At 43.1% G+C, this 12,577-nt stretch overlaps 1 protein-coding gene across 1 annotated transcript in view; it reads right to left on the minus strand.

Annotated features, from left to right (window-relative positions):
* Nucleotides 1-1,682: 1,682 nt before the first annotated feature.
* The window catches only part of Scube2 (signal peptide, CUB domain and EGF like domain containing 2), a 77,926-nt gene continuing 67,031 nt past the window's right edge, over nt 1,683-12,577 (minus strand). The window contains exons 21-24 of the mRNA XM_015504393.2: nt 11,430-11,627; nt 9,883-10,035; nt 6,005-6,084; nt 1,683-5,189 (exon numbers count right to left, since the gene is read on the minus strand). Of these exons, the coding sequence (XP_015359879.1) occupies nt 5,037-5,189; nt 6,005-6,084; nt 9,883-10,035; nt 11,430-11,627 (584 nt within the window). The 3' untranslated portion in view covers nt 1,683-5,036. The remainder of the gene's footprint in view (nt 5,190-6,004; nt 6,085-9,882; nt 10,036-11,429; nt 11,628-12,577) is intronic.

The following is a 12,577-nucleotide window of genomic DNA, read 5'->3' on the forward strand; positions in this document are numbered from 1 at the left end:
CTACTTCCTTTATAGCACTGTCACTATTTGACTTGAATGAGTGCATGAACATTTATATGTTCACTTGTTTATTATCAGTCCCCTTGACCCATGCTGGAATCTAAATTCCCCAGGGCAGGGACTTTATTTTGCTCGATGCTCTATCCCTAGCTCCTACAATGCCTAGCACTTAGTAGGCCCTCAATAGATATGTTACATAAATGAATAAATGAGCAAACATATAACAATGATTAGTAACAAAGGACAATAGTTGCATTACCCTTATGAGATAATCTGAAAACCAGCAATTTTGAGTTAATGTCATCATTTGGAGTGAAGCAAAAAGGTTACTTCATAACCCTTTTATTCAATAAGAGCAACCTGCCTATTAGAGTGGTTTCATATTCTAAACCTATTTTGATCTTACTGTGTTCTCTGGAAAGACAGCCCTGTCATGTAGGTATGTCTTTATGGCTGAATCACTGTCTAAGGGCATAGGAGAAGCCTTGCAGGGCCAAGAGTCCCCTGAGGATGGTCTCTTGCAGGCTGATAAAGACTGCCCTGAGAAGAAGGAGGCAGTGTACCACAAATATTAGGTCACCCCTCTGCTGGACTCATGAGCTTCTGGAGTGGGAGGTGGTCACAGAAAGAAAGTCCCATCAAGGCTTCTAATTTCCTGTGGATGGGCCCCCTCCCCGGCTTCTCCCAGGGTCTGGTTTTAAGACAGCTGATGACCTGTCCCGCTGGTGGACCAGGCTGCTCCCTCCACTTAATAAGGAACCACTTTTCTCAGGCCTCAGCTGAACCATTTGCCTCTCGAATGCTGGCTAAAAATGTGTAGACTTGGGTAATGCTCTCAGAACCCATTCTGCTGTGAAGAACGAATAAGAGATGCAGACAGCCTTAGTAAAAGGCATTTCCTGTGGGTTCAGAAGATTGCAGCTGGGTCTAGCATGGGATCCCTGGGTTTCCCAGTGTACAGGTCCACTAGCAGCTGCATTCAGCAGCAGGCAACAGCCTTGATACATCTTCCTGCAAAGGTCTGTTGAGGGCAAGTGAGTCTTTGCTTTGTGCTGTGCAGCCACCAACTTTCCCAAGTTACCACATGACATTTTTAAATCACCTGCAAACCTAAATCCAGTGAGTGCCTACAGACGCACTTAACAGCCCAGAGGATGATTCAGAGGAAGCAATTTTCCGAAGTGAAGATAATCATCCGTTAGTGTGAAAAGGCAAACACTCTTTCATTAGCATGGGAAACTCAAGGGAAATGTTGCCAAATCCATAGATGCAGCACTTCAGTAAATGGCTAAAGAACAGTAACCACAGCTGGAAGGAAGGACTTGTATAGATTCTGCCCCCACTTGGAGTATACCCACAGAACTTGCCGACTTGGAGGGAAGGTGGAAGCTCAGCTTTGGCTTCTTTCTGTTTACTTGATAAGCAGCTCCTCAAAGTTCTGGTCCCTGTGCCCACCTGGGGGAGTCCTCCCAGAATTCAGAGCTCCTCTGACTTTTTTCATCTACACACAGTAATCCCCACTTATCCTTGGGGTACAAGATGTTCCCAGATGCCTGAGACTGTGGATATTACCTAACCCTATATATGCTCTATTCATTCCTATACATGCATACTTATGATAAAGTATACTTTGTAAATTAAGCATAGTAACAATAATACCTAATAATAAAGTAGAGCAACTATAACAATATATTGTAATAAAATTTATTCCAAACTTATGAATTACTTTTGGAATTCTCTATTTAATATTTCAGGATTGTAGTTGACTAGGGAAAGGGATTAGAGGGAAACACAACTGTATTTTTAATCTTTTTTTTTTTTTTATTGGTTGTTCAAAACATTATAAAGCTATTGACATATCATATTTCATACATTAGATTCAAGTTGGTTATGAACTCCCAATTTTACCCCAAATACAGATTGCAGAATTATTTTTAATCTTAATTTAGGGAAAATCTCATATGTTTCCTTTATTCTATGACATTAAATTTTTTATTCCAGACCTGAGCTCTCCTGGGGCCTCTTATAACCTCTTGCTTATTTGAACTCTCCACTTGGACAGTTAATAGGTACCTTGAACTTAGAATGGTCAAAACAGAACTCTCAATCTCTTCCCATTTCCCAAATGTCCTATTACTGCATAAGAAATCACCCCCGACCTAGTAACTTAAAGCAATGATAGTCATTAATTTTGTTCACAAATCTGTAATTTCTGTGTGTGGTTCCACAAAGACTGCTCAAGAAGCATCAGCTGGGGCAGCTTGGCTTGGGGGCTGAGTCCATTTCCAAGATGACTCATTCAAGCTGCTGGCAAGCTTAGCTGGCTGTTGCCTGACCTGCAGGGATGGGGACAAAGTTTCTCTCCACAGGCTGCTAAGGCTTCCTTGAAGCATAGTGACTGAGTTCCAAGTGTAAATGTCCCAAGGGATTGAAGTAGAAACTGCTAGTGTCTTAAGTCCTAGGCCTGGAAACTGGAAGTGCTGCTTCTGCCATATTCTATAAGCAAAACAGTCATAGAGCCCAGAATTCTACTTTTTTATTTCCACTATCATCAGTCTAAATCAGACCCTCACCTTTTGCTGGGGTGAGTCTCTGGTGATAGCTTCTTATCTACTCTCTGTCTCTATACTTGCTTCCTAAAATCCATCCATACGGGAGTCAGTGCTACTACCTTTAAAAGCATACAGATCAACTCACTTCTTTGCTTAATCCTCTTTGAAACTTCACAATCTATTTAGAATTACACCCAAACCACTCCTTCAAGATGCCACAGCCCAGTGTGATCTGGCCCCTGTGCAGTTCTTGAACCTCATCTTGGCCTTCTCACCAGACTGTGACAGACACACAGCCTCATCTGTGCACAGCCTCTGCACTTGGTGCCCCTCTATCAGGCATGCTCTTCCCCTATTTTCCCAAGGCTCATTCCTCCCTGCCAAGTAGTGTTCAGTTGAAGTGCCATTTCCCCATAGAAGCCATTTTCAGACCCCAAACACAGCCGTCTGTTACATTAACCTGTTTCAATTTTCAACATTGCATTAACCATTCAGCAGATTGTTTTTGTGTTGTTTGTTGTCTGTCTCTTCCCTCTAAAATGTAAGCTCCACAAGTGCAGGGACTCTAGTTCTTATCACAGTGCTTCCCTAGGGCCTAGAACAGTACCTGACACAGAGGGGATGTTCGATAAATATTTCTTCAGTTAGTAGAGAGCAACAGCAGCCGCAGCCAGCCTTCCAACAGGGAGTGTCTCTTAGGATGATTGATAGGTCTAGAGAGAAAGCTTCAGGAGGGCCCAGGGGCTCATGCTTGTCCCAGGGGCACAGCTCTGGTGCATGAGGCTGTTCCTGGAGGATGTTCCACAGCAATCAGGTTTATGCATTCTCCTTCCAACCCCCAGAGCATACCCACCCCCAGATTTCTTGTGGAATTGACAATAGAGAATCACACTTGCTTGAGCACAAAGTTACTAACATGCTTGGACAGGATGGCACAGCTCAGCCCATCTTATCTCCTCACCGGTCTCATCACAACTCAGGTTATTTACATTAACTTCTCATCTTATAGTTAGACTCAGAAATATAGGCCAAGCTCCAGTTAAACAAATTGCAAGTGCTTTTTTAAATAATTTTTTTAATGAAGATGTTCAAATTTTTAAAGAGAAATCTGAGAGTGGGGATTTAGGACCCATCCAAATAAAGAAGCTTCATTAGGGCTAAAGAAAGCAATGTTATAATGGTTTTTAAAAAACAACATGGGGGTAAAAAATATGTTCAATAATAATGAAATCATCTTTGTTTTCTTCAAGAAAAACTTGTTACACATTTTTTTAATACTTTGGTATAGAAAATTGTATGTAGAGTTATCACTGAAATAACAAAACACTATGGCTGTGTGTACTCAGTTCTTCGGTTAGGAAATGGCAGCTTATCCGACAAGATTCTTTTTTACCCACTGTAATGAGACTCTGACTTGGGATTTAAATGTTTAAAAACGTGATACTATTAAAAATGCAGAGGCCAGTGTGTAGCTGCTCCCAGTAGTGCTGCTACCATCAGAGAATGAGCGCATCCTGAACAGTACTGCCCAGAACAGAATCCACTCTGCCCTTGGAGAGTGAGGACAGAAGGCACAAGTGACAGGCTGGGCCCCATATCCCACGTGGTCCTCAGGTGCCTGCTGGGAGGAAGCCTTGTGGTGGAAAGAAGACCCTCGGCTATACTGACCAGGGTTGGTGAAATCTCCTTTTGATGATGGTGAATTCTCATCCACCAAGGAGACTGCATCCACCCAAACTCTCTAAGCCCTAATTCGGTGCTCAGCCATGTCTGAGGGCACAAGGAAAGGTGCTAAAACCAGCTGTGTGCATTTGCTGCAGGGTAGGAGAGGGGAGCTGGCAACATGTATACACTATTAAGTCTCCAGAAGGGCTTAGGTTTATTTCTAATTCTTTTGGCTTTCAGTATTTTTTTAAAAAATGATCACAGCTTAGAACTCAAGCTCCTGAGATCAAACTTATCTCACACAGGCTGGAGAAGGCTGTGGAAAACAGAGTCCTTTCAGGTCTCAGGGTGGGTGGATGGTGCCCTCCCTCCCTCCTTGCCTGTTTTGCCTGCTCAGAGCCTGCACAGGGGCTTGGAGGGCTGCCTTAGGGAGCCTCAGGCTGGAGAAAGCTGATGTTTCAGACAGAGTAGCCCTTCTGTGGTGTCCTTTCACTACTACAGACTCCAGAGGAGGAGAGAGACCCAAGGAGGGTGAGTCTCACCTGCACTGACTGAAGTCTAGCTCAGCCAGTCCTTGCAGGACCTGAGACATCTGGTCATACTTCCCATAGCAGTGAGAAGTCAGTGCTACTCAAAGCCATTCCACAATGTTGGGAAAGAAAATTCAAGTTCAGTTTACCAAAATATCTGTATTATCTATAAAAATTTAACTCTAATGAGTCACTGATACTGGAGACGGCAATATCCGACTATGTGGAAGGCAGACAGACGGCTCCATCCCACCAAGCCCACAGCCGAACATTTGTGGTATGTGGGCAGTCATTTGTAAGGCCTCAAAAACCTGGAAACTTTGGAACGTAGCAATCGGATGAAAGATCTTGGAAACATCTCTCGGGACTCCTGGGCTGTATACTTGAAATAGTTCTGGGGATGGGCCAGGACATCAAACAGAGCCTTGATCAATTTCTTATCCTAAAGAGAACAGAATTTTTGTTACTGGGCCAAATTGTTTAAACATCCTGACATTTTGCCAACAAAACTATAATGACCCAGTATTAAGCAGTAGCTTGATTAACTAAAAAACACTTTGTGAAAATTGTTTCTTCCGATTTTTATCTTTTCAGTTTTCATTTTTTATAATTATCTCTAATAAGTATGCATTATTTTTTTTATAAAGAACATTTAATATACAAAAAAAAACCCTGATTTTTTTTCTCAATTAGATGAAATGTAAAATGGGGAGCTGGGGGATACTTATACAGTTGGTGATATAGCAAGTGTTTGTTGCTAATTATTTATAAGTATACAAAATTTGGTAGACTTTATGAAGGACAAATATGGAGAAAAAGGTTCCCCACTATTTGGAATTAATATGAAAATACTATATACCACTGTCTTGGATTTATAAGCAAGTCTTCCTCAAAACTGCCCCTTTACAAATTTCCAAATTGAAAAATACAACTTCACTTGACAACACTGAAAATAAAAGCCTGTTCTTTAAAAAAAATCATGTCTGTCTTGGGGCTGGGATTGTGGCTCAGCAGTAGAGCGCTCACCTAGCACGGGAGGACCTGGGTTCAATCCTCAGAACTACATAAAAATAAAGGCATTGTGTTGTGTCTATCTATACCAAAAAAATAAATTTAAAAAAATCATGTCTGGGGAAGTTATGAAACTGAGCATTGGTCAAGGGCAGTCTCCGAGTCTGAGAGGTGGCAGGAAAGACTTCAAGACTGTACTTGGGATTTCTATGAAAAACACCATGTCCACTAGAGACAAGTACTCACCTTAAGTATTTCCTGGTGGTTCTCAGATGCGTAGAGCCTGCCATCTCGAACAATATCTTCAATGAGTTCTTGGTAGTCTTCTGTTGGAATAAAGGACATGTTTTGTATTCTTATGGTTTAGTTATCTCCAAATGTGCTCTTTCATTTTTGATAAGGTTCTGAGAAGCGTCCCTTCTGTGGCTATCTCAGAACACTTTCCACACTGACATTGAAAAGACAATCATCAGAGAACACCCATGCACAGATTTCCATCACTTCCACTGGCCACAGACCTCTGGCCCTGTCTCCCTGTCCTCTCTTCCCTCAGATGAGCCCTCTTTGTGTCCACTTGAGGCCCATCCCTCCACTTGGCACTCCAGTGCCATCTTCCCTCACTAAATCAAGAGCATCTGTGCCAGTAATTCTCTGATTTCTTTCCTACATGATAAAAATTCTCTATTGATCTTTCTGATCAGCATACAAACAGGCAATTATGTCTCAGATCTTTAAAAAATCCCTCCCTCGACTTCATTTCTCCCTCCAGCTTCCACCCCACTTCTCTGCTTCTTTTTGCTGAAAAACCCCTCAAAAGAATGGTCAATACTCACAGTACCCAATTCTCTTCTTCTTCTCCTAAACCCAGTCCAATCATCTTTGGTCCCCCATCACTCCTCCAAAACTGCTGGTTGAGATCAGCAGTGACCTTCAACCTTTGACATATCAGTAGCATGTGACTTGCTGGTCACACCTCCACCTTGATCAAATTCTTCTCTTGGCTTCCAGAATACTTTGCTGTTTGGTTTTCCTCCTACCTCACTGGCTGCTCACTCCTTTCCTTGGCCTTTTATTGTAGGAGGGTTCCAGGGCTCAGTCTTTGGTGCTCTGCTCTTCTCTGTCTGTGTGCACTCCATGGGGAGCTCATCCGGGCTTTTCTTTCCCTCTCTACCTCCCTTCCCTCTGTCCTTGTTTAGCATTAAACAATCAAGCTTCTTATCAAATAAGCAAAATTCATCTTTCCTTTATTTGACTGGGGCTGAGGGTAAAGAATTCGGCTGGCCAGAGAGGAAGAAAGCACTGTTCATTTTTTCACTAATAATTTTTTGTCCTGACATACATTAAATGCAGTGCACATGATAATCCTTCTCTAAATGAAGCCCTCCATCTTTACAGTCTAGTCTCTTTCCCACAGTCATAATTCAAATCAAGCATATGCAAAGCACAATCTTTTTCAAATCCCAGACATTAAAAATGCCTCTTTGTATGCATATCATGTGCTACAAAGCCACACGAATTATGAGAACATCATTGAAATTGTGCGGGAGAAGCTCTTGAAAAGTTCCTTTCAGTCAAGAGATGGTGAGTGGAAATTAACACTATATTATATATAATTACTAATTTGGTACATGTACAACGTCATTGCTACTCTACTAATGTGGTATCATTCTCCTTTTATGTTAGTGAATATTGAATATGAGCAAGTGTACAAGTTTTATTTTATTATTATTTTTTTAATTTTAAGTCATGAATCCCCTTGCTGCAATGTCTCTACCTCAGAGGAGTGGCTCCTGTCCTTGATGGGAGTTGACCCCTAGGAATATAGATGGTTGTAATATTCTAGACAGCGGTTTGCCACTGCACCAAATGCTTCTAAACTGCTGTTTAAAAAAAAAAAAAAAGTCCTCTGCTTCTAAGAGCTAGTGTGTCTCCTTCCTTGCTCCAGGCCTTAGGAAAAGCAGAAAAGCATTGCAAGTGGGAACCCAGGCTCTGGAGTCCAAAAGACAAAGGTAAATCCCAGCTCTGTGTCTGTCATACTGTGACCTTAAGCCAGTTACTTAAATCTCTAAACCTGAATGGCCTCATCTGTAAAACCAGGAAACAAATGTGTCATGTATGGAGTGACTATGAGGACTGTACCATTAAAAGGTGCCTCAGGACATATCTAGTGCTCAGGAATGCTCAGTACCTGTTTGCCAGGACTACAATCCTCTCCCTTCTGTGGCAGTCAGGAGGCTCATCTGCAGCAGCCCCAACCGCACCTTCTGACTGTAATTTCTAGTCTTTTGGGCTTTGAAATCAGATACAAAAATACAAGTTTTAAAATATAAACTCTGAGTAAGGACCTGAGGGGCTTCTGGAGGGACAAAGTGGCAGTTTTCAACACTTTTCTGCTATGACACATGCCTGGTACACTCTCATGGGCCTATCCAGGACTATGCATAACTTGCCCTGGCTCAAGCTACAACTCTTTTTCTTAATTAAAAAAAAAATCAAGATATTTTCTGTGTCACAAAGACGGAGATGAGAACAGCTACACTAAATTGTGTGAGCCTTGGTGACATGTATTCTGGAGCCCCTGCGTCTGCTCTGCTTCCTTCCTAATTCCCACAGGACAGGTTGTCCATTAGCTGCTTCCAGGTGGATGACTAGGCTCTCTGTCTCATTCAGCAGAGGCATGTGGGAGGCATTTGTGTCTGCCCCAGGAGTCAGACACTAAAAGCCCTTGTCTTGGGTGTTTGACATTACTTTAGGCAACTGCAGGACAGGAATAATGATCCTAGCTGTTGTCACATGTTGGAAATAAATTATGTATAAGTGTTTTTAAGAGAGACAGAGAATGCTATTTTTTCTAAACATCTAGTTTTTGCATTTTACCTAAAAACTTCCAATGGCTCCCTATAAGATTTAGTCTACTCTCCTAAACTTGGCCCTCAAGGCCCTTCCCACCTCATCTCCTTTCACTGTTAAGCCCCATGCTCCCCACTCACTGGTCAAATCAGACCCCACACATGCCATCCTCTGGCCTTTCCTTCTTCCTGAATATTCTTCCTCCCCATTTATGCCCCCTATATTTTATTATGACCCAAATCTGTTCAGACTATATTCTGTTCCTTCCAAAAATCCATGCAAAATAACTGCTGTCCCTTCTGTGCTCATAGTGCTGTGTATATGCCCTGTTAAAGCATCTATGACAATATATACAGTTTTGTGTTCATATCACTAACCAGATTGTCTCCAGTACTTGGCCCAATTCCTAGCCTAGCAGAGGCTCATTAAATATCTGTTGGGTAGATGCATGAATATGTTCATGAATGGACAGATGACTCTTCCCTTCTAGACTATGAAGCCCTCTAGGACAAGTTATAATTCATTTTATGCTCCATAAATGTTCATCAACCTATTCAGAGAGTTGGGTTCCAGGGCTCAGGAGGACCACTCCTTCATTTAAAATGAAGAAAATGAAACTAGAGGCATCATCTGACTTGCCTAGTCACAAAGAAAGTCAGTGGCAGAGCCAGAACCAGAACTCAGGCCTTTTTTCCTCCTTCAGGATTCTGTACAATAAAAGCCATAATCATAAGAAGTATTTATTGAGCAATTATGTGTGCCAGGTACTACACCAAGTCCTTTAGGAACTCTCACATTAAATCTAATGATTATCCTCATCAAACATTAAGAAAATGAGACTCAACTAGGAGTGTAGCTCAGTGGTACAGTGTGGGTTTAACATGCATTGAACTCAATTCAATGCCTAGCAACAAAAAAAGGAGGAGGAGGAGAAAGAGGACAAGGAGAAGGAGGAGGAGGAAAGAAGGAAGGAAGGAAGGCTTGGAGATGGTACACAGAATCACAGATGAGATAATAGCCGGGCTGTCTGACTTCAATGCCCACGATCCACTAAGCTGATCTTCTGAACCATCTTTTCATCCCTGTAGTCAGTGTCCCCAAATGCCCGCTTAAAATGTGGCACTTGTGAGTCAGCGATGTTCTTTCCCCTCACCATGGCTGCCTTTCTGAGCATGTGTGCTTGTCAGCAATCCACCAGCTGGCTCAGAAATTGGTTCTGTTCAAACTAGAGACGCCTCTGTCATGTGCTACTGTCCGAGCTTCACGGTGCTTACCGTCATACGTCACATATGGGACCTGAAACCCTCTGGCACTGTTCCCTTCATTGGACTTAAACTGAATCCACAGCTTCTTTGACCTGGAGGTGAAGGCGATGGGGCGTTCGTAGGTCTGGCAGGTTTCATAGGTTGTCACTGAATTGGACGATGCTGCAGAGTGAAATTGGAGAGGGTGTCATTTAAGACGCCACTGAGTGGGCAGACAATGAATCCTCATCTTTTCAAATACTCAAACCATAAAACAAGGTACGTTGAAGAGCCCTTTAGGTCTAGCTGACTCATCCTAACAGTAAAGCACTGGGAATAGAATAGCCTCCAGGGAAGGCTAGGCTTGAGCTGCCTGTGGCTGGGCACACTGCAGAGGTGGGGAGAGGGCCCTTGAATTTCAGAGCCCAGCTGCCATTATCTAATAATACTCACCCCCATTTGATGCATGCTTCTCAAGACCCAGAAGTGTGCTAATACCCATTTTAGGGACTTTCTCTCATTTAATCCTCTGTAAACCACAAAAAGTGGGTTCAACTGTTAACTCTTTTACAGAGAGGTAAGTACGCACCTAGAGCCACAGAGCCCATCTGGGATAAGGTTGGGATTCAAATCTTCACCTGACATCAGACATTGTAACCATTAATAAGAATAGGAAATATTTATATAGTAGCTCAATGTGCTATTATTATTCTATTGATTTTTTTTTTGTTTTTGTTTTGGGTTTTATTTTTTTGAGATGAGGTCTCACTATGTTGCCAAGGATGGTCTTGAACTCCTGGGCTCAAGCAATCCCCCCACATGAGCCTCCTGAGTAGAAGGGAATACTGGTGTGTGATACTGTGCCTGGCTTGCCATTATTTTTCTAAGTGCTTAACAAATTTAGTCCATCTAATAACCCTGTGAGACAGCAGTTATTATTTCCCCACTTTAATCATTACGGAGATGGCAGTGCCCAGATCATAGTACCAATAAGAGGTGGATTTGGAATTAAGCCCACTCAGAGGACTGCTGCTAAGCTGTGTTGATGGTGGCATCCCTTATGGACCTTGGGTCATGAGTCAGGATAGAGGGAGGGGCCCCTTCTGGCTGCATCATGCCTTGGTCCCTCCCCAAGTCAGGAGTTGCTATCCAGCGTGAGGCAGTGTCTGGAGCCAGCACTGCACATGCCTCATTTCCTCTCCATGTCCCAGTGGAGAGGGTCCAAAAATCCCAGTGAATACAGAGGAGAAGAATGACTTGCAGGGTCCCTGCCTCTGGGGTTCAGTAAAAGGCCTTGATGTATGGTTTTAGTCAAATTATTATTAATAGTATTAATTTGGCACTGGGGATTAAACCCAGGGCCTAGCACATGCTAGGTAAGTGCCCTATGAATGAGCTACATCTCCAGCCCTTAGTCTATGTGTCATTCCTTGGTAACTCTATAAACTTACACCCCATCTCTGTTCTAATACGGGGGTGACAGTCTAGCCTGCTCCTCACATTTAAAGCCTGGGGAGCAGGTCCTCAGGCTTCCCAGCTGGCCTTAGGAAGAGAGGGAAGCAGAGGGTGAGACGCACAGGTTTTCCGCATCACCAGGTAGTCTCCACAGTCGTCCTCTATGGGTAGGAAGATCTCAGGGACCACAATTAAGATGCGGCGCTTGGGAGGTGGGTTGATGGTCCAGGTACACTCGGTGTTGGCTGGGTAATTTCCTGGATAGTTTGGGGATTCAATGTATCCTGTGAAATCTCCCAGCTCCCCGCCACATCTTCTGTCTGGAAAAGGAAATGCCATGAGTTATAAGGGCTCAACACAGTCATCTCTCATGGCCCCTGCTAGCCTGGCTTAAGAACTGCCACATCCCTACCATATGGAGGAAGGGGCACAGAGATGGCGTCATCTTGGGAATAAGACTTAGGGCCCCCTTTGGGAGTCATTGTGAACTCTCACAAAGGGGCCACCCCTCGGAGTGGTGCCATTTTCCCATTAGCCTAAAGATGCTAAGGTCAGCTGTTAATGAACAAAAGAACAGATTTAGCTTTAAATATTTGCTTAGAAGTCCAAGTATAGGGGGAACCCATGGAATAGAACTTCTACATCTGTCCAAGTAGGGAGAACAGAGCTCATTGCTCAATAAAGAACATTTGACTGAGGCCATTGATGAAGATAAAACAGATTTCTTCACTTTTCTTTCTGGTTACAACCACATTTTATTTCTAAGTAGGGAAGACAAAGAGCTAACTAATGTGCACAGGCACACCCTCCCCCCCCCACCCTTGTCTTTATTCACCAAATCCCCACTGTCTAACACATGTCACCCAAAGCTCTGGGAGTTCAGGACTGAGAGGGATCTAGTCTTTGCCCTCAAAGAGGTTAGTGTTTACTATTGCCAGGTAAATCTGAGCAATATTGAAGGGAGCTGAGCACAGTGGTACACATCTGTAATTCCAGTGACTTGGGAGGCTTAGGCAGGAGGATCACAAGTTCAAAGCCCGACTCAGCCACTTAGTAAGGTTCTCAGTAACGTAGCAAAACCCTGAGTCAAAATAAAAATAAAAAGGGCTATGGATATAGCTCAGTAGTTCAATCTCCAGTACTAAGGGGGTGGGGTGGGGAGGGAGAGGGAGAGGGGGAGAGAGAGAGAGAGAGAGAGAGAGAGAGAGAGAGAGAGAGAGAGAGGTATCTTCTCTTCTCTAAATTATAATAGAGAGTTGTTATTAGTTAA

The sequence above is a fragment of the Marmota marmota genome, unplaced genomic scaffold (genome assembly GCF_001458135.2).
Source record: "Marmota marmota marmota unplaced genomic scaffold, marMar, whole genome shotgun sequence".
Taxonomy (NCBI): domain Eukaryota; kingdom Metazoa; phylum Chordata; class Mammalia; order Rodentia; family Sciuridae; genus Marmota; species Marmota marmota.